Below are 20,547 nucleotides of genomic sequence, written 5' to 3'. Positions count from 1 at the left end.
CTTGAAGAGGCAATGACTCATGCACTTCAGCCTCTTCTCACGGCTTGTATGATTTGTTCCCTTATCCTGCACGCTGACAGAAAGCACGATGGAAGTGACCAGGGGCAGCTTTAGTTTTTTTTATTTCAACAATCTCAATCTCATTTCTGAAATCCCAACAGAGTCGGGAAAGCCAGTCTCCGCCATCCTTTGCAGGTAGCTCCCTCACGCAGAGTCCTCTCTCCTATCCCATGGCACCTTTGAGGGACAGATATACTTGCCAAAGAGTGGTGTGGGCTATTTTGGCTACCTGTATATGAAAGCCAATCCAGCTGCCTCCTCCCATGTCAACTCCCATGTCTCCCTGTGTGCACCATCCTTGTGTCTCCTCCTTCTAATGGCTATCACTCCTTCTTAAATACGTTTGAGCACAAATGCCACATGCTCCTCTGATTGAACTTCCGGGGTGCAAAGGGGGTTTTACACTGGTTTCAGAGCCAGCTGGAAGGGCCTGTGACAGGTATACAGCAGTTCCTCCTCCCCCCCCACCCCCCCCGCAATCAAAACACTGCAATTCATGCCAAATAAAACTGTGAATGCTCTAATACAAGATAAGCATTTTTTAAATGTATGAATGTATGCATCTTTTATGGGGTTGATACCTGGCCTAAGAATAGCAACCAACTTAAACCAATAAGTTACTGAAATCCATAGGAAAGGTTTCCATGCAGAATTCTGTTTGGAAAACTTGGTTTCAGATCATGGGTCTTCTGTGACATTTAGATGGCAAGTTTGACACATTCACTCAAACATGAGGGGAAAATCCAGTCAAGTAAACCAGGGCAACAGGATATTATACCTAAATTTTCATCAAACTCATTCTATTCCAACCCGGCTCATGTTACCAGAAAAGTGCATCTTATAGGTCTAAAAGCCTGATTATTAAAATTTTATTTTACATATGTGGTAGTACAACAATGGGAAAATTTAATATTTGGAGAAAGTAGCAGATCATGGCACATAACAACTCAGTGACATGTAACATCTCAAATTCATAGGAAGTGGTTCCCTCTTCTATGAAATGTCAGCATTCAAATGGTTATCAGCGTGTTCTTGCTAACCAAACTAGGCCTGTACCATCAAAGCCAATCAGCACACCAGCTTGTATTTGAAACAACTATTTCTTCTTAAGCTTCCCAAACTGGGAAAAATCTGCTCTACAGATAACGAGCCAAGCCTTGCAAAATTCCCAGCAGTTACTTAGGATAGCAGAATTCCTTAAATTTCAGAGGAGAGAGTGAGTCACGTACAGCACAGACGTTTACTGTTACCCACCCAAAGAAATGTAAAGCCACGTGCTTTAATCCAGTTGCGTTTAGGAGAGCACTTAAGCACTTAAAACACGTACCAAAGACCCTAGCATTAAGCTTTTTTAAATAAGATTTGCCAAACAGGCATTTATACGGAATCAGACCTCTATGGCCTACTGCAAGCCAGCCACAAAAAGCAATAGTGTTAACCAAAAGCGAAGTACCCTACCACACCTAGAATAAGGACGTGAGTTGTGCAGGAAGCATTTCTATTTACTGTTTGCTTTGCTTTTCAACCTCCAGCTGTCTCCTTATGTCTGATACATCCATGGGGACCCGCACCGTCAGACCATCCATCGACTTCTTAACGCACACCTGGCAGCCAAGGCGAGATCTGAGAAGAAAACATTATGTGAGGCTCATCTGTTCCCACAGTAAAGGAAGAAATTTCCCACCCACATTGGGATGTGTGGTCCAGGCTGGGTTTTCACTAAAGTTCCTGTAAAGGTCTCCTGTGCCCCAAAAGAAAGCGGCTCTACAGGCACCACCATAATACAGAATAAGTCCTGTCCCCTTGAAAACAGGTGCCAGGTATTGAGAATCTGTTTCAGAGGTTTAAGGCTCTACCGCCATCAGCAGGGAGTCTTACGTCTCAGTGAGTCCATATGCCAAGTCCAGCATGTCCAGCTCTTCATCTGAGATGGCATTCAGCTTTTGGAAGGCATCCTTCTCAAAGATGAGGTGACAGGTGGAGCAGGCTAATGTCCCTTCACATGCACCTGGTCGAGAAACAAGGGAGTGACAGCAAATCAGAAAAAGCAAGCGGGTGAGAGAGCTCATCTTCGGAAACACTGTGAGAAAAGGTCCTTTAACAAATCTGGAGCATGTCAAAAGAGACGCCAGAAAACACAACAGATAAATGCAGATTTCAGCCTGCCTCTTCTCTGGGAGGATCACAATCAGTTTTCAGATTTGTACATCAAATCTAACCAGCCAAATGTATTGACACAGGCCAATGTTGGAATCGCAGTAGTGTTGGTGCGGAAGTCACACTGCCGTCTTGGTGCAGTAAGCCAGCCCAGCAACCAGCTTTTGGGGAAGAGAAGCTTGCTTCATGGTCTCACAAGAACACAATGGCATGTGTACAGTTGCACTGTTCCCTGGTACCCACTGATTACAGCACCGAAATATAAATCCTAAGAGCACCTACCCTTGTACAACACCTACCAAATCCATCAATGGCCAAGTTTTGATTGACTACCACTTCCAGCAAACTCTCCCCTTCTTTGGCTGTGGCTGTAAGTCGTTCTCCATCCCGATTTATAAAATGCACCGTCACCTGGTCTGCAGAGCTGTAAGACAAGTTTGTGAAAATCAGAGGAGCCCACCTTTTCCTGTGCATCCACTGTTGAGGCCTTTTGGCTGAGCACTAGAGACATGGCACTTGGAGGGAAATGTGCATACACTTTCTAGAAGGATTACACCACGCATGTCAGAAAAGATTCAGATTATCAGTTCTTGGAGGCAGGCAAATCTGAATTGACCCAAAGTATTTCCCACTTAATCAAACATCCCTCAGAATAAGTGTTTAGCTGTGCATGAATAAGCGCAGATGCTCTGCGCCTGCTGCTTCTGCTTAGGCTGGCTGGCAGAGGGAGTGTTTTGTAGGCAGGCAAAGCATTTGTAAGTCCTGGGCCTGGGGTGTTAATCCTGGATGGAGTGATGTAATAACATGAAAAGTGCTCAGGATCAGACACTAATCATGCAATAAGGGTTGTTTTCATTCACACTTTTTTTCCCCTTCCCTTCCCAAGTAGATTACTTGATGACTGTTCTTTTTCTGCTGCTTGATCTTTCATGAAGTGCCCACTCATTCCCTGAACTCAATCACAGGGAGCCTTGTTGCGATGAGACATGTTCAGCCCCAGTTTACAGAGCAACCATGCTGAGTAACCTCCTCTGAGCTGATGTGATCCTTGCTCAGGAGAAACTGCTAGTTATTTTGACAGCCTGCGAGATTTAATCTGGTAGAGAGTTAGGAACAAGGCCATCAGCATCTCTTAGTGCTGACTTGTGGAAACCATGTCTACAAAGAAGGAAACAGCATCCACTTCATCTCCTTCAGAACAGGCTCGGCCCACCAGTGCAGAGAAGGCTGCCACCTTGAATAGTGGCATCAGGGATTTCTCACCAAGACAGTATATTCTGCGACCATCTATTATATTTGCCTGTGGAAGCACATGAGCAAACAGTGTTTTTTTTTCTTCGTGTGCATACCCAAGTGGTCACTTAGAAGCAAGAGGTCCCAGTTACCCAAAGATCCCACCTCCTGTGCTGAAACAGGGCAGCACCCTGGAAGCAGTGGGTGTTTTGCCCAGTACCTCTCAATGTGGCACTGCCCAAGTGCCCATCATCTCAAGGCCCAGGACATTCTCCAGCAGCAGAAGCTGGGTCCACCCTTTTCTCTTCCGTCAGGCTGACAACATTCTCCCAGATCTCTGGAGAGATCCACCTCTGTCTCCCACAGCTCTGATAAACTCCTAAGCACTAGCAACGTCAGTGCTGCCCCGTGGCCTTGCTGCTGTCATTTCTGGCATAGGAAGAAAGAACCACAGCCTTGAAGACTGAGTGAATTTCACAGTGAGAACTGGCCAAGCTCACAATCTCCTGATTTTGCCCACTTACACAAGACTGAGTGAAGCAGCATCCAGCTTCTTCCAATAAAAGTGCTATTTGGTATAAAAAGTGGTAACACTTCTCCCGGAATCCCTGGGGCTAGTGAAACAAACAGCAAGTATGGCTCAGAGCTCTGAGAATTCCTAATATTATCTCCTGATTTCTTGCACTGTATTTGCAATATACACTGAATACAAACTGTCACAGCCCCAGAGTCACACAGTAGAGCAAACTCGCCAGCCGAGGAAGCACTGTTGTACCCGCACTCCTCTGTGCCAGGCATCCCCTTGGAAAGTCACAGAGACCGGGAGGAGAAACAGTTAAGTGGAATTTGTCCCTGGGATAACAACACCAGCAGCTGAAAGGACTTACCCTGTCTGCTCATCACTCTCTGCTCTGTGGCAGATGAAAATGAAGCATGCAGAGATCACTGCTGATTTCCTTTTAACAGTAAAGCACAGAAATATATAAGGATCAAGTTTAAACAGTTTCCTTTGCTCTTCCTTAACTGAAAAGAGGCAGAGGTGGAGTATAGGGGATATATCCAGCTGAATAGGAGACAGGAAGGAATTCCTGCAAAAATGTGATGGAAAAAGGGGAATAAACGTTCTCCTCTTTCAAGTTTGCAGGTCTTGTTCATTCCGCTTTGTGTAAGTCACAGTCACCATCTAGATATAATCCCATTTGCCTGCTGACAAACCATTGCAGTACATCTCTAAGCAACTAAGTATGCTGTTTCTTAAAATGCTGTCACATGGACTTCATCAGCAAGACTTCAGGTGCAGAAAATTCCAAACAATTATGTATTTGGAAAGCCAATCTCCATTTTTCATCAAAATTTGGAAGTGGAGCAAAGAGATGGAACAATAATTTTTGCCTTCTCCATTCTTTTGTTTTTAGTTGCCTCGATTCAGCTAGCAGGAGCAGAACATAGAGGCCACTGTACCTTCATCTGAGGCAGCCAGCTTCCTGTTCTTTTTTGGGCCATTAGTCTACAATAGTGTCCCCTGGTTATGAAAACAGCTGTGAAGTTAGCTCCAAGACCATGCTGCAGCGGGAACAGTTTCTCATGTGCAGAATGGAAAGATCACATTCTAGTCACACACAGCCAAGCAGGACCACCCTATTTCCCAAGACAAACAGCCAAAGAACATCTTTAAGACATTTCAGTCTCCATCACAGAAACACCCACAGATATTTCTTTGTAAATAAGCAATTTCAAGACTAGTTTTTCAAGCATCAAAAGAAAGCAAAATAGAACAAACCTCTCTATTTTGATGGATTAGACCCATTTATTCCATTTTTATGGAAAATAGGCAGGTTTCCTCACAATGTTGGTTTTACAGTTACGGATGAAATAATTTGTCACACAATAGAAATGGTAAAGTCATAGGACTTTACTTAATGCTGCAACTCCATGCATTCTTCAACAGGACAATGCAAGCTGGCTGCCTGCAAGCAGAGAGTGCTGGATCCAACAATCCCCAAAGCTGCACGCCTGTTTATTGACAGAAAACTTCATTCACGTTGTCCTTGAGGCACCTAGAGCTTCAGCCGACATTGGTCCCAGGAGGATCCCCACACCAGGCTCCTGCAAATGCTAGTGGGATTTGTTCCCTGCAGTTCCACCTGTACACAGCCCTGCTTTGACTGTTGCTGCCAGTTAAATGAGCCCGAGACAGCTGAGTTGCAGCCAGGGACAGCACACAGGGTATTCAGTTAGATATGAGGAAGGACAGATGCTACTGCCACAGACCCCCTGCATGACTGGACAAGCCTGGGTGCAGCAGTTCACCCTTCTTGAGAGCAGGGATGATGCCAAGCACTCCTAGACCATGACATAGAAAGCACCTGTAAGAAGCTTCTCTCTCCTCACTGGCTGTAGAGGAAAATTTAGCTGTTTGCCTGTGTTCTTAGTATAGGTGCCTCTGTTGGGGGCATACATCCAGCCCGATTACTCCTTGTTTCCACTGTGCAGCTCAGTCACCTCCCACAGACCCATTCATGTATTGGCCTAGTTGTTTTCATATCCCCCAAATCAGTCACAGGCTGGAATCTCCTCTGGATGCCACCTGCTTTGGGTACCCAAGGCTTCAGGAAAGCCTGGAAAGAAAACCTGTAGATTATGTTTTCTATGTACTTTTGAATTTGTTTACTGGCATTTTTGAAACTATGAAAAAATTACTTTCACATTTTGTTTAGAAAATAATTTTGAACAAGGATTTTAAAAACAACTCAAGATTGGTTAGACCAAATTTTGCTTCATTTAAGCAGAACTATTTTACAATATTGTTACTGTCACAGGACACACAGTCAGAGTTTTGGAAAGATCTTACTGGGACGTGATAAACTCAGCACTGCAAGTTCAATGCATGTCAACTGACTATTCCCTCTTAAAAAAAAAGTCTCAAACTTTGTGACACAGGGAACTAGGGAAGGTGGTTTCAAGAAGGTGGTTCTTCTCCCTGTCAGTGTTTTTCCCTAAAAGATAACTTTCCAAGGCCATACAAAACAGCAGCATGCCTGCGAGTACTGTCAGAGATAATTTCATAAGCAACAAACCAGTTAGACAGAAGATCCACTGATAACGAGTCTTCATAAAGACCATTAAGCAGGGTTATCAGTATAACTTTTCTCTAAGGTCAGATAGCAAAATGGTTTATTGTATTTTCTGTGATGTTGGTTGGGTCTTTTCCTCAATGCCTAGCAGATTACAGTCTGACCCAGATCATACTGGCTTAAGAGATCTACAAATTCCCTTTATTCTGTTCAGAGAAATGCAGTCTCCTTCTGAAATATCCCTAGGGAATAGACAGAGGAGAGAATGGCAGGGAGTGTGCAGTAGTTCCTGCTGTAGAAATGCAGACGAGAACTCTGTGCCAGGCAGCCTCTCTGCTCAGCCCTGTCCCTTCAGCCCACGGGGACAGGCAGTTCCTGTGCCTTCCAGATTTCCTCCCTGGAGAACATCCAGCTTTCCAGGACTCCTCTGCCCTCCAGGACTACCTCCCAAGGGGTTCTGTCAACCAGACCCCTCAACAGGCTCAAGTGCCCTTTCAGACAACCAGCTGGGAGCCCCCGACCCTGGCAGGGACCAAAGGCATTTAGAAGCATTTCTAAACACAAACTTCTGTCCAATTTCCACCAGAGTTCAACTCACAAACTCAGCCACCACGACAAACTGTGCACCCTATCCCAAGCAAGCAGTCCCAGCAAGCCCAGCACCAGTCCCGGGCCTCCGGGGCCTGGCAGGACACTGGGCTGTAGGCTCACGTAGCCCCATGCACCTACAGCCACCATCGGGACAGCCGAGTGCCTGGGCCAGCTCCTCTGTCTCCCTGTCCAGAGGAGCACGCCAGCAAGGCACGAGGGCTCACAGGGCGGCTTCCCAGAACCCCACAGAGGGCATTTTGCTCCCTGGAGCTGCAGACATCAGCAGCTCTCTATGCTACCTTCACAGCAGCAGGGACAAAGAAACCCAAGAGAATTTGCACTTTCCCACAGCAACCCAGCGGTGGTCCCAGCTTCCTCACGGCAGGAACACAGCAGGCTCGTAGCCCAGCTGTCCAACGCACCTTGCCCACCATCCCCACTCTTCAAAGGCTGGTGACTGGCCCCCAGTGGTCAATAGACTCTTGTGCCACATCATCATATTCATGCTCAGGACCCAGGCCACTAGCTGTGGCCTCCACAGCTCCAGAAGCAGGGAGCAGCACCTCTCAGACCAGCTCCCTGCACCATCTTCCTCCTGTCAGCATCTGCTTAGCCTACACTTCCCCATTCACCACCTCCTGGAGGCCATGTTTTGCACTGGCCTCCCTCTTCTCCCCTCTGTGGGGCAAGGCAGAGGTGAGTGCGTGTCCTTTGCGAGGCAGCAAGGCAGGGTTCAGCATTTTACTCACCTCGATTCCCCATGGGCATCCTGGAGCTTGTGCGTGGAGCTGATGCCTGTTTCTGACCCCTTCTTAGCTGGTGTGTGATGCTGCTCTGTTATCCCACAGAGATAAATAAAGCGAATTTTGCTCACATTCATTCCACTTAGCAAGGGTCGCATGAGCCCTGAGATGCCTTGAGCTATCATGCTACTTAGGGTCCTGCTCCGTGTTTCCTGGGCTGCTGTTTATTGCAAGGCCAGATAGATTAAGAGTTATAAGTACAGCTGAGAAGAGAGAAAAAAAGAAAGGAAAAAAAGAAAAAACTAGGACAGCCTCCCTGGGGGTGGAGGGAGGGAGAAGGGAGGGGAAGGAGGCGGGAAGAATGGACAGAGGGATTGTGCTTGGATCTCGCTGCAGTCTAGCCCATCAGGGCATGGGAACTTGGTGAGGCACGGTAACATGAGCATCTCTGCATACGCTCACCTGGTTTTGCCTTGTGGACTTCCCTTTTAGGAACCAGACCTAAATCCAGGTTCAGGAGCAATATTCATTGCAATGTCTAGTCATACAAGGGTTGCAAGAGCAGACTGGCAGGACCACCTGCCTCAGGAAGAGAGGGGCATGCCAGTTCTTACAGCAATGGGAGAAGAGTAAGACTTACAGATTCTGCTCTTGATGTGGATGTTGTCCGGCCACATCATTGCCTTCCCCAGTACTGCAGGCTCCCAGCTCTAAAATGTGAACACTCATTTACTTCATAGGACCGTGGTGAGAAGCAGCCACACTTTGCTCATTTGCTAAATTCTCTGCTGAAAAATGCCATAAAGGCACAGATAAGTATCATTGATTTCACGCTGATACTCCATGCTAGTGAGACTTCTGTGGAAGAAAACTCTTTAATTTATTCCCAGAAACACTGTCAACTAGATTAGCCAACCCTCCTCTGCAGGGCAAATCAATTCGCCCCTGAGGACCAAAATACAACAGTGGAAACAATTTCAGTTCCTGGGTTTTGTGGAGCTTGAGAACAGCTCTCGTCTCAGGAGCTAGAATTGTCCCTAATACCCAATTAATAGTTCACCATTCGGTAGGACGTTTGATTTAATCAAGTTTTTTAATGCAGCAATATAGCTGGTATAAGCTAAAACCTTTGAAACCCAACTCTCTAAACAATCCGTGCAGGGGAGAGAAACTACAGCATAAGAATGGGAACTGGCTAGAAAATGTTCTCCTCAACACACACACGGCACAGAGGATTCATAGTTTTGAAGATAACTGGAAAGTTTTGGCTTTTCACCCTAAAATGAAAATTTTCCACCCAAAGCTTTCGGGTTGGAAGGGAATGCTTAAGCTTTCTGAGAAAAGCATCAACGACATTAAGGAGTTCAAGCATTTTCCATAAGAGGGGAAGGGAATCCTATTCTTCAGTCCAATAAAGTTTTAGAGGCAAGCGTCCAAGCATTCAAACACACCACTGAGATAGCTTCAGTGGAGAGAAACTCATGGACAATGTATAAAGAATTAAAAAAAGAAAACACCTTTTTTTTTTTTTTTAGGGGGAAATCCAGTCTCTAAAATCACCTACTTCCCTCTGTTCACTTTGCACCTGGTAGAGCAGAACAGAGGAATATTTCATTCCACCTCACTCCTATTTGCCAAGCGGAGGCTGTGCATAATTGCTGCCATGACAGGACACATGCAACAGGAACATGTGCTGCTTTGCTATGGAGGGACATAATCTGAGATAGCTTGGAGTTGTATTTGCAGTGCATCACTGACCAAAGTCTCACTCCTTTTGCTGAATGTGGGTGACACTTCCCAGCTCAGTACATGATGGGCTTGGAAATCAGCAATCACAGCCTTGCAGCACTCTCATGCCAGCCCCTGCTTATCCCACAAATGCATTATTTTCTGCTGCAGGATTTGCCCCTCAGGTTTTGTTTAGGCCAGCAGCTCTGAATGCAGGGAGGGTGGGACAGGCCACTGAGTATCACTAAGATTTTAATCTGGAGCAAGTGCTACCCCCCCTTCTGGAGTCAGCGAGAGAGCTGTCGCCTGTCGAGAAGCACCCATGGCACGTCCCTGGGAGCAGCAGGTCAGAGGTATGATGCCGAAGCAGTAATGCCACGTGGCAGGCACGAGTGCATACCAGACTGCCCAGCCATGCCCAAGATCACTGGGACTTCTCTGTAATTCTACCCCTCAGCCCCAGTTAACGTAAAAATTCCTCCTTTCAAATAATTTGTAGAATATCCTCTGAAGGCTTCCCTCCCCACCCTTGCTTGTATCACAGACAAGAACTGGCAGTGAGGCAAGTGGTTTTAGCTGAACGCAGCTCTGGCCAGTGTCTCTGCTCTGTGGCCCCTTGCTCTCAGGTCAGCTTTTCCAGGTGGTTTGCTCTCTCCTGCAAGCTGCCCTGAATACTTCAGCCTCCAAACCCAAATTCTTGGGCTGCAGCTCACCCCTAAATTTAAAGTCGCTCTGTGCAGCCTCTGCAGCTGCCCAGTCTTGCCTTTGCTTTTCAGGCGCTACAGAGATGCAGTAGGCAGCCCAGTTCTGTCTCTCAGTCATTTGCATAGAAAGAAAGCAAGGCTTGCCATGAGAAACGCAAGGAAAAGGGCCACAGCACAACTAAACAAACCACAAGGCATCTTATCACTCCAACAAGCCTTGAATTGAGAGATACACGAGATATATACATAGCAGTTTTCACAGCAAGGACGTTTGTGTGTTTGCATGGCACTGACCTTGCTCCTCGCCAGGAACTCAGAGCACAGCAAGTGACAGGTCAAAACCATCCGATGGGAGAGAGGCCAACACAGAGAGGGAAGTCAGGTCTGAGAGCATCATACCCAGCCCTGCAGGGAGGTGAGCAGCAGTGAAGGGGACAACTGTCCTCTAGTGAAAGCAGGAACAACCCTGCTGAGGTAGGAGAGAATCATACCCTGTACTGAGTTCAGACAACCCATTTTAAGGTCTTTGAAACGGGGAGAAAAGGGCAGAAGTAAGGTCTCCTCATCCCTCCTCTCCTCTACTCCATCCAGCAGCAAGCCTAGAAGTAAATGCAGCCTTTCCAGAGTAAAGCAGTGTTCATTTAACCCAGGACACAAAAATAGAAAGCTTTGCAAATAACCACCCCTCCCACAAAAAAACCCTAAACAAAAATATACTTGCTTTGGGAAAACACTCTCAAAATGTTGCTTTGCAGGTCAGCACATGCTTTATGAGCAAGACAGACACAGCTGAAGTGAATCTTTAGCTCTCTTTCACAGAAGTTTGGCAGAAACCAAGTTTCCATCAGCGTGCACACATGCACACACACTGCACACCCCCCTTGCTTGCCAGCAGGTCACACTCTGCTGTCAGTGCAGTGGCTGTGCCTACACATCTAGCGATGGGTTAGCATATGCTGGGAAGGAAGTGGTTTTCTAGCTTGAAATACATTGTCTAATTTCTTCTGCACCACACAATGGACAATTTGCCCCTCCTCCCCCCAGTCTGGAGATTCTCATGCAAATATCCAAAAAGTAGCTATAAGGTGCCATTAACTCCACCTCATCCCTGATTCCTGCTATAGAAGGGAACAGACTGAAATCAGCACTGCACAGCAGCCCTCCACAGCCAGAAGCACACTCAGACTTCTCAGACAACAGACCCAGCTCCTCTGACCACCATTACAGTTTCAGTCTTTCCATGGGCCAGTTCAGCAAACACGTAACCAGAGCCAGCACGATGCAGACTTGTATCAGTTCCTTCGGGCAGAAGACACTCTGTGCAAACAGCTCTGACCAGAAGAGTTCTTCTGTAAACTTTCTGGCTTCCAAGAAACCCTAGATAGAAGGCTTAAAATTACCATATTATTCTGCTGCCTCTCTGAAAGCAGATGAAAATCATTGTGTAATCCTGTAGTTACTAATATAGTTTTAATGATGCTGCGGTTCTAGGGTTGTGAAGGTAATTCCACTACCATTTGAATCAAGATTTGATACATTTGATAAATTAAGGGAGGAAGAAGTTCATCTGCGAAGGAGCAGGAGGAGAAGAATCAGAAGGAGCAGGAAGAATCAGGAGAGGCAGCCTGTCCGGCAGCAGAGCAGCCACAAGAGCAGGAGAGGGAAAAGACAGAAACCACCTGGCCCCTATCCATGAGCAAGCTGCAACATATGCAGAAAGATTTCAGGTGTCATCTAGCGAAGCAAATTAACACTTGTTTGGTCCAATACTGAAGCATTTTATCAAATCAGTGCTTGATAAAATCCCGGATGCTCAACAGTGGAACTCCCAAAGGAAAAGCATCCAGAACGGAAGGAAGAACTGAGCAAGCAGCATAACAAGTCATGACAAAGCTGAAGGCCAGCACTGTGCTGCTGTACAGCAGTTATCACTCCTTTATTTTTTGTAGCAAGCAGGACTGGCCCATGCTCTCCTCCAGGTTTGTGGGAAGGCAGGCAGTCGGGGCACGTAAAGGCTGTGAACCTGGAAATCTGAGCTGACTTCCGTGAAGTGAGCCATGAGGTTCAGCCACCACTCTTGCGCTTTCAAAGAAACACATCATCCTCTGTGCCTTGTTTTACCTCTCAAAGAAATGGGGAAAAGGATTCTTAATTGGCCTCCAAGGGGTGTGAATGAGGAACACTGGATAAAACACACACCTGAGACTGAGAAGTGCTCTTGCCAGAGCTGCACTGGCTTAGTCGCTGCCCAGAGGTAGCCAGAGGCAAGCCCATGCTGTTCCCATGGGTGAAGTCTGAGGTACAGTACTCAGAGTAGCAGGCACACAGACCCAAGAATAATGAAGGTTTCCAGAATACAGCCTTCGTTCTTAAATTGAACAGCAAGAACCGCCTACACCTCACCTCGCACCAAGCCTGTAAGGAAACAGATACAGGCTGCTTACGTACACAGAACTAATACCACTGAATAAAACTAAAATTCCTCTTCCCCATTGTCACTATGAAAACCCATCAGCCGCCTTTTCTGTACCCAAACAAGCTGCTAATAAAAGCAAATAGGACAACTTGTGCTTGTTCAGCTTTCTCCAAGGCCACAGGACCAGGTACAGAGCACTGCCCCAGAACAGATGCACTGAACACAAACCTGCAGACAAAGTGCTTACATCAGGTGTGCTCAACTCTCAGATACTGCCTCGTAGAGGCTGGAAGGTTAGGGGGGAGACTGTAAACATGCCTCAGTTTCTACATCTCTCAGACTACCATTTGCCTGCTCTGACTTTTCTCTAGATGTTCAGCAACCTTCTGAGAATCACTACAAACAAAAGGAGCAAGGGCCAAATTTTCACCACTGGAAGCAAGAGGGCAGTAATGCAATAATCAGAGATGAGCTAACACTGCAAGAAGGAAACAAAATGAATTCACAACAGGGCTTCTTGACAGCAGCCACCTCTGGCAATGCAGCTGCTGCCTGCCTGGGTGAAGGCCATGAAGAAGTTGCAGTGCCCCAGCCAAGGCCTTCACTTGCAGATGCTTCTCCTTCAGTCAGTCAAGGATGCTTCAAAGACGGATGGGAGGGCAGTACTGCTGCACATGGGGTATAGGCAGCCTTCACCATAACCTCCCAGCTCAAGAGCAGTGTATTCCACATCCCCTTGACCCTTAAGTCAATGTTGACAATTGAAGATCAGCCCTGGCTTGTATTTCTTTAAAATATGATACACCACCACAGGCAGTAGCAATCATGGGTGCTTGTAATTTTCCAACTAGCTCTGCTCACCAGAAAGCTGTGTCAACGATATTAGCACCTTCTCATAGCAAGTGCATTCTCAGCAGAAGTTGGAGGTACAGCCACTTCCAGGAACTCCCAATATTCGTTTTTGCAGTCCCAGAACTACTCTTTCCTTAACATCGCCTCCTCATTCTTTCCTCCGCTTTTGCCTATACCCACTTCATCCTGCCATCTATCCCAAGAAAATCCATCTTAAAATTACTAGTAACTTTCAGAGACCCATCATTTGGTACTAGATGTTCATTTAGGCATTGTTCAGTCATAAGGACCTCCACCCTTGTGCACTTTAATTTGAGCTGCAGACCTGCAAGACAAAAGCCAGCCTCAGCCATTTAACATGCAATTCATTGAGGCCCAGATCCTTTTTCTTACAGGTAAGTTAATTTTTCTGCAAGGGAGACATTAACATCACATGTGCACTCAACTTGTATAAGGGTATGCAGCATTTATGGCTTGACATCAGTCACAGACGAATTACACTGTTCTCTGCCAGTTGTCACATGCTCCGATTGCACACTGGTATAACAATTAGACTGTATGCCCCAAGACTGAGTTATGTATAGCTGTGAAGCTGGCACTCAACTGAACAGCCACACTGATTGTGCAGGGCAAACAAACCACACCTCAGTTATTCTCTGCTTTCTTATTGGGAGACAGTCTGCCTTTGTAGATGTTTGAGTAGCTGCCACACAACCATCTATGATTATCATACTTTACCTTGTATATTGCATTATCAAGCTTTGCAAGATGTTGGAAAACACCCATTAGATGCAGCTACTTAATGGAGAGCTACTGCAGCATGATGCACCAAGTCTGAAGCCAGGTTACACACAGAAGTAGCAGCTTCTGGGACCAGCTAACATGAGAAAGGGGGGAACAAATCTTCTTTGGTATCTGAGAGACTATGTACTGGTTCCACAACTCAAAGGAGATTTTAAGAGGGTAGTGCTGTCAAAAGGCAGAGTCCTACCCTGATAAATAGAGCGCAAAATCTAATCTAGTTCTCTTACTAAGTTAACATAGTTACTAACAGTATCCTACACAAATTGACCTGAACTGATAATAAGCATGGCATCAGTGGGTGTTCACATTCTATTATTGTTCATCACAGAAAAAAAGGAAGTGGCTGGAAGGCTACCAAGCCTGCTCATCCATTCACTGCGAATCTCACACCAGGTCACTTAAATAAAAATGCCCTTGCTTCCCTCCAAATGTGTTAGCCTGAGCAAGCAACCGATAAGCTTGTCATTCACCTAAGGAAGATCCTACATCAAAAGAAATCAGAATTTGGAGACCAACCTCTTGCAATTCCCTGCTTTAGAAAGTGAAAACAAGGGAACGAAAAAGCAGTCACGGCCTTATTTCTACAATTGCACTGACTCCGAGTAGGAGGGCGCAGTATCCTAGACCAAATGCATCAGTTCAGACAGACTTACCTCCATGAAACCTTGACTCTACAGAGCTACTTTGGCTTTTCTTTAGCATACTTAGTAAGTTGCATTGCTTAATAAAGCCACATTCCAGAAGCTTCAAAAAGACAGTGGTTTTGGTCCCCAGCTCTTCTGAGAGCCTTTTATGCTTTAGTCTGTCCCACACACAAAAGCACCTGGGCCCCCAGCACTTGTCGGTGTAGCCTAATTTGGATCTGAAACATACCAGACAGGGTAACAAATCCAGAAGCAGCTGTCCACACAAACTAGAGAGTAAATACAAATTTCTGATTCTAAACTACAAAATGCCTTCCAACAGATTAGAAGAATCAGGTGTTTCAGATTTTTTTTTTTTTAACTACATGGTCCTGGCACAGAAGCAGCCTTCAGCCATTAATACTTCACACTTCCATTTCTTCAAAGACAAACTGAATAGATATACCTAACTGAAGAATTACTAAGCCTCTTCAGTCTCCACAGACATGGGAATGCCATGAAAGCTAGGCTACTCATGCAGAAGAGCAACCTGGCTGCAAGCAGAGCGCCCTCTGAGACTCCAGAAATTAAAGCACAACCTGAAAGGTATTGTCCGTCGATAAGCAAGAGCAATAAGAACAGGAAGAACCCTGTTTGTGAGAGCAACCTTCCCAGATCGGTGCAGCCTTCACTTGAAGGATGCAGTAGTGCTGAAGCAGAGATGCAATTCCTCCAGTGGTGTTCAGGTTTTCGGAATCCTGGAAGGGAGGAACAAGAGAGACCCATCTATGGAAGCTGCATTCATGCCAAGCCTGGTGAGGATTGCAGAAGTCTCCATTGCTCCACACTTCACGTTTTGTTTACAGACAAGTTCAGTTTTCTCCCCTAGCACCAGATCTCCGAGCACCAACAATTCTGATGACATCTCTGCCTCATTCTGCAGTGCAGCAACCAGAGGTTCTGCAAAGCCCCTCTTCACAACCACATGGAAAGCAGCTACAGAGATCACAGTTCATTAGCACAAAGGTGGCAGTAGCCATGCTCTTCCATTATTGGACCCAGTCCGCAGACCTCAGGAAACACAGGTAGAGGTAGCCATGGCAAGGTAGCTGCAAAACAAATTGGGTTGAAATCTCTGGTACAGGGTCAGGGCAGGATGGACCCAGCAGGACACCAGAGGCAAGCAGCAGCACCGAGACCCAGCCACCCTCTGCATGCTAACCTGGTTGTGGGTGCACATGCGCCTGGGCATGGCACAGTAGGCACTCACCAGTGACAAGTTCCAACAGCAGCTCCTCCTCCTCCTCCTTTTGACGAGTCCATTTGCAAGTTAAACCCGATATAAGTTTATATGCAGTGTCTCCACAAAGAAACGTGAATTCCAGTACTGGTGCCAGTCAGACAGCTTGGAGGGCTGGGGAGGGGAAAAGGGTTGTTATTCAAGCAGTTGCTTTTCAGGATTCAAGAAAGATCTCCTAATATGATAGTGCGCTATAAGACTGACCTCTTGGGAACCACATGGCAGACCTGTTTAGCTTGGAGACACAGCACTAGACTCAAAGAAAGCCTTAAGTAACCAGCCAGACACCATCTGCTGAATTTCTCTGAACTTTATTGGCACTTTAAGAAGAACAGGGTATGGATTGTAACAACTCCTCCAAATAGGGAAAAAAAGCCTTAATATCAAGGTTCTCTCTGCATACAAGTACGTGGACCCATTAATTACTCCATAACCTTAAAGAACTGATGTTTTATTATAACCCAGTAAAAAGACTGGTCAAAAAACCTCAACATAATTTACAGCAACAAAAAAATAAAACAAGAAAAAACAAGCCAGGCAAACATTTGATAAAGTACTTCCCTCCCCCCACCCCCAAGAGGAGTAGTTATCCAATTAAACTGGAACATGGAGAGGAAGAACATTTCACTGTATTCTAACAAATAAAAAAAATGTGTCTACAAATCTCATCATAATACTGAAAGCTTCTTACATTAGTTTTCTTGCAAAATATCATTTCTTTACAATACAGTATACATTTCCAAGGGAAGAAGGACCATAAACATATCCTCCATCCCATGACTAATATTTTCTAATTGTGCATAGCTAGAAGTATTGAAATCAAATATCATTAGATACCACTGGAATATAATACTGGTTAAGAAGAAGGCAGGGCTGAAACAACTACAAAGAGTTAGGTGGACTCACTGGCACAAGCCGTTCTATTCCTATATTGGACCATTTGGAATTAGAACGATTAAAAAAAGCCTATAAACAGAAGTCATGCCAGCATCATAATACATGAGCTCAGCAGTGTTGTGTGACCCATCAAAGCAGAAAAGGTTTACTGGTTTATTATTTGAACGCATATTCCAGGCACCATACACCAGCTTGTTAGGAAATTGTTAAAATGTATTAAAGGCTTTTCTATCCCAAAAATAAATCAACCGTTGCCATGGACAGAGAGCGCAGAAGTGCTGAGAACCAGCTTTGAAGCACCAAAACAGAAGTGTAAAGGTTGTCTGTTCCCCCAATAATGAAACTCGCATACAGCAAGTGCCAATAACCCTTCAGTATAGAAATACCCAAATTGGACCCGATAAATCTAACTGCAATCTTTCATTTGTGACTTTCAAAGTACTGAGGCACGTGTTTTTGGCCAACCAAATGCTTACCATGTCATGTCCCCTCCAAAAGCATGCTCTGTCTACGGGAGAGAAGGGGCCTCCCACGGGACTTATCTGGATGTTTAGAAGCAACACATTAAGCTACACTTCTAACAGAGGCTGGTTGGTAGGTATCTGTGTGGATCTCCACGCAGACTTGTATTGCTTCCAAAAAATAAAATAATACAGCCCAGGTAAGGTTGTTTCCAGCAGCCCAAGGAATTCTTGGGGAAATACTGCAGTTCATGAACATTTCTTTTTGGCACAGTCCCCCTTTACCTTTCTCACAGAGCAGGGAGTTGGAAATGGTCTAGTATTCAGATGTTTTCCTTCTATCACCACTAGCAATAATACCATACAAAGAGGGAGTCCACAAAACTGAGAAAGTCACAAGACTGAGCATCATGCAAAGCAAGAAAGCAAAACACAGGCTAGCCCGATGACTTCCTATAAGGACAGGCTAATCCAAGGAGGGCAAAGCAAAGGAGGACTCCATTGTAGGTGGAATCCATTTTTAAAAGAGGCCTCTTCTGAAGGTTAATGTTTCCTTCTATGAAGGATCAAGGCAAAATCCAATTCAACCCTGAGCATACACGGCTGTTTCCTCCCCAGAAATTGCAGGAAGGATTCTGGGTACCTACAGCATGGATAGCTTGGAAGACAGGAGGTGATGGGCATTACAACAACTGGTACAAATGGCTCTCAGGACCAGTCTCACAACCACTAGTGTCCCATTTTCAAGAGACACAGCCTTCTGTTCTCAAAGCTACAAAAGGGCAAAGCATCCTTCTGGGGAAGGAAAAGCAACTGAGCCAGGGATCTGGCAGAATGCTAGTGAGGATTCAGGCAGCAATTGGACAAATATCTCAGGAACCTCTTCCCTTAAATGCTGCTTGAAGCCAGGAAGACAGATGCAGTCTTGTACATGACCCAGATATCAGAGTAGTTTTTGGTCCCCAGCTGCTGATCACTTTTTATGATTGCATCTAGTTTATACTAAAGACATCTGAGCTACAGCAGATCTATACACAGTTGTAAGGCACCAATGACTATGTGCTAAAAAGGCCTCTTGTGGAAAAACCTGAAATCCTGTTCACATGACTAGAAATGTACTGGTTCAGCAAGGGAAAATACAGCTACAGGAATTTTTAGTCTTTTACATTTTACCTACCCCTTCAGGTTTCCATCGGCAAACCCAAAAAGGAAGGCAGTTTTCTTTAGCTATCTCTGTCTCACTGGTTACATTCAAGTCGGACAAATAACAGTGAACAAAGCCATTTACCAGAGACAAAACTTCTAGAAAGCAGGGAAGTAGAGGCTCCAAACCACACTGCATCAGTGGAAATATTCCAACAGCCTCCTCATGATTAGGAAGTTCAAAGTTCCATCATTAAACAACAAAAGGTAACACCAGCAGGAATGCCACAGAATCCATTTGGTCTGCTTACGTTTGAAGGACAAAAGCTTTGGTCTTTTAGAAAGAAAGTCCATATTCTACCTCCAACCCTTCTTCCTAAGGTCCAGCCTCCCCTTCTCAGCTACATGATTCAGACCCTGCATTAAGCCAGAAATTCAGACCCTGGGTACTAAGCTTAACACGGAAGTTTGCGCAAGTTAGTGGGAAGGCACAGTGTCAAACTGTTAGCACTTTACATAATTCAGAATAAGTATCTGCTGGCCTCCCCACCCAACAGGAGAGGACAGCAACACAGCTACTTCAGTAAGCAATACAAAACTAAATGCAGTGAGACTTTACCCAAAGCCAAACAATTTCAGATTTGCCCCAATACAAGTTTGCTTTCCCAAGCCACCCCAGGAAGATGTAAATACTACTTTCTTCTGTTGGTTAACTCCAGCATTTGCCCAAAACTTGATAAATAAGACCATGGTCACTCTTCTGTAGTGGTTCCAGCGTAGCACGATTATGAGTGAATGACGGGAGAGGATGGGAAAGAGGGGAGAAGAGAGTGCAGGGCAGCAGGTGCAGGGGAGAGTTTACATGGACTCAAATTCATCAATACGCTGCTTGGTGTTGCCCTGCCGAATCTGACGGAGGGTCTTGTACTTGTCTCGGCCCAGACGCATGTTCTCAGCATGGATCATATCATTGGCTGTCTTCTTGGTTTCATCTCGAGCATTTGCCAGCTCTGAGGAAAGAGCCTTTGGAGAAGGGAAAACAGATATCAGTGGGTTAGCACATGCCAGAGAATCAAAGCTGGACAAGAAGGTTCCTTGCCGATCCTCCTAAAGATTCAACATCCATGGAGACAGGAAACAGATAAGCCCAAATGTTTACAGTTATGGCGAACCTGCTCTAGCTGATCCTGCTCTAGAAAGGAAGTGGGACTAGACGATCTTAAGAGGTCCCTCCCAACCTAAATAATTCTGTGATTCTGTGGAAATTGTTAATATTTTTCCATAATATTTGAAGGTAGAAAACATCAGGCAGTCTGTCACCCTATTTATCTTTGTCTAGCACAGTAAGGAAGACTGTCTCCAAAGCACTTCAGAAGAAGAGTCAAGTGGAGGGATCCCTAAAGACAACAGGAGCAGCTTGCAGAATCTGAGCAATTACTAGCCTTCTACCACATAAGAAACTTGCTGCAGAAGATAAAGTGCACCTCTGTCACTCTGCCTGTGCATAACCACCACAGGATTATGCAGAACAAGCAAAACCTGATGCAAGTCAGGCAGCGTTAACAAAATGCTTAGAAAGAATCAACACTGGAACACTGGAGTTCCTTATCAGAAGGCAGTGCAGCACTGCTCCCTCCATGATGAGCCCTAATCAGCTGCTCTCAGCGTTTGGCAATGCAACCCCAGCAGACAAGACAGTCACAGACAGCTGCTTGATAGGAACGAGACCAAGTTCTCCAATTCTTTACAGCCAGGGCTGTG

At 45.5% G+C, this 20,547-nt stretch overlaps 3 protein-coding genes across 3 annotated transcripts in view; 1 reads left to right on the top strand and 2 right to left on the bottom strand.

Annotated features, from left to right (window-relative positions):
* The window catches only part of LOC104336287 (rho GTPase-activating protein 20), a 43,542-nt gene extending 41,864 nt beyond the window's left edge, over nt 1–1,678 (top strand). Inside the window, exon 17 of the transcript XR_012765471.1 lies at nt 1,593–1,678. The gene's annotated coding sequence lies outside the window, so the exon portion shown is untranslated. The remainder of the gene's footprint in view (nt 1–1,592) is intronic.
* Nucleotides 1,050–8,070, bottom strand: LOC104336285 (adrenodoxin). The gene is made up of 4 exons (XM_009942107.2): nt 7,865–8,070; nt 2,517–2,641; nt 1,939–2,068; nt 1,050–1,683 (listed from the first exon to the last, which is right to left on the bottom strand). Exons 1-4 carry the CDS (start codon nt 8,041–8,043, stop codon nt 1,563–1,565), a joined length of 555 nt encoding a protein of 184 aa, XP_009940409.1. The 5' UTR covers nt 8,044–8,070; the 3' UTR covers nt 1,050–1,562.
* An 11,416-nt stretch (nt 8,071–19,486) lies between these two features.
* Nucleotides 19,487–20,547, bottom strand: part of MSN (moesin) — a 45,306-nt gene continuing 44,245 nt past the window's right edge. Inside the window, exon 13 of the mRNA XM_075435416.1 lies at nt 19,487–19,809. Coding sequence (XP_075291531.1) covers nt 19,645–19,809 — 165 coding nt within the window. The 3' untranslated portion in view covers nt 19,487–19,644. The remainder of the gene's footprint in view (nt 19,810–20,547) is intronic.

This window comes from Opisthocomus hoazin, chromosome 14 (genome assembly GCF_030867145.1).
Source record: "Opisthocomus hoazin isolate bOpiHoa1 chromosome 14, bOpiHoa1.hap1, whole genome shotgun sequence".
NCBI classification, from domain to species: Eukaryota; Metazoa; Chordata; class Aves; order Opisthocomiformes; family Opisthocomidae; genus Opisthocomus; species Opisthocomus hoazin.
This window is presented reverse-complemented; position numbering and strand designations above follow the sequence as displayed.

What these genes read in the sequence shown, in the direction of transcription:
- LOC104336285 (XM_009942107.2), bottom strand. Translation starts at nt 8,043, where the DNA reads ATGATAGCTCAAGGCATCTCAGGGCTCATGCGACCCTTGCTAAGTGGA. An exon ending in GATGCCCATGGGGAATCGAG is followed by an intron (nt 2,642 to 7,864) that starts GTGAGTAAAATG and finishes CTTGTCTTACAG; the next exon opens with CTCTGCAGACCAGGTGACGG. An exon ending in GCATATGGACTCACTGAGAC is followed by an intron (nt 1,684 to 1,938) that starts GTAAGACTCCCT and finishes TTTTCTTCTCAG; the next exon opens with ATCTCGCCTTGGCTGCCAGG.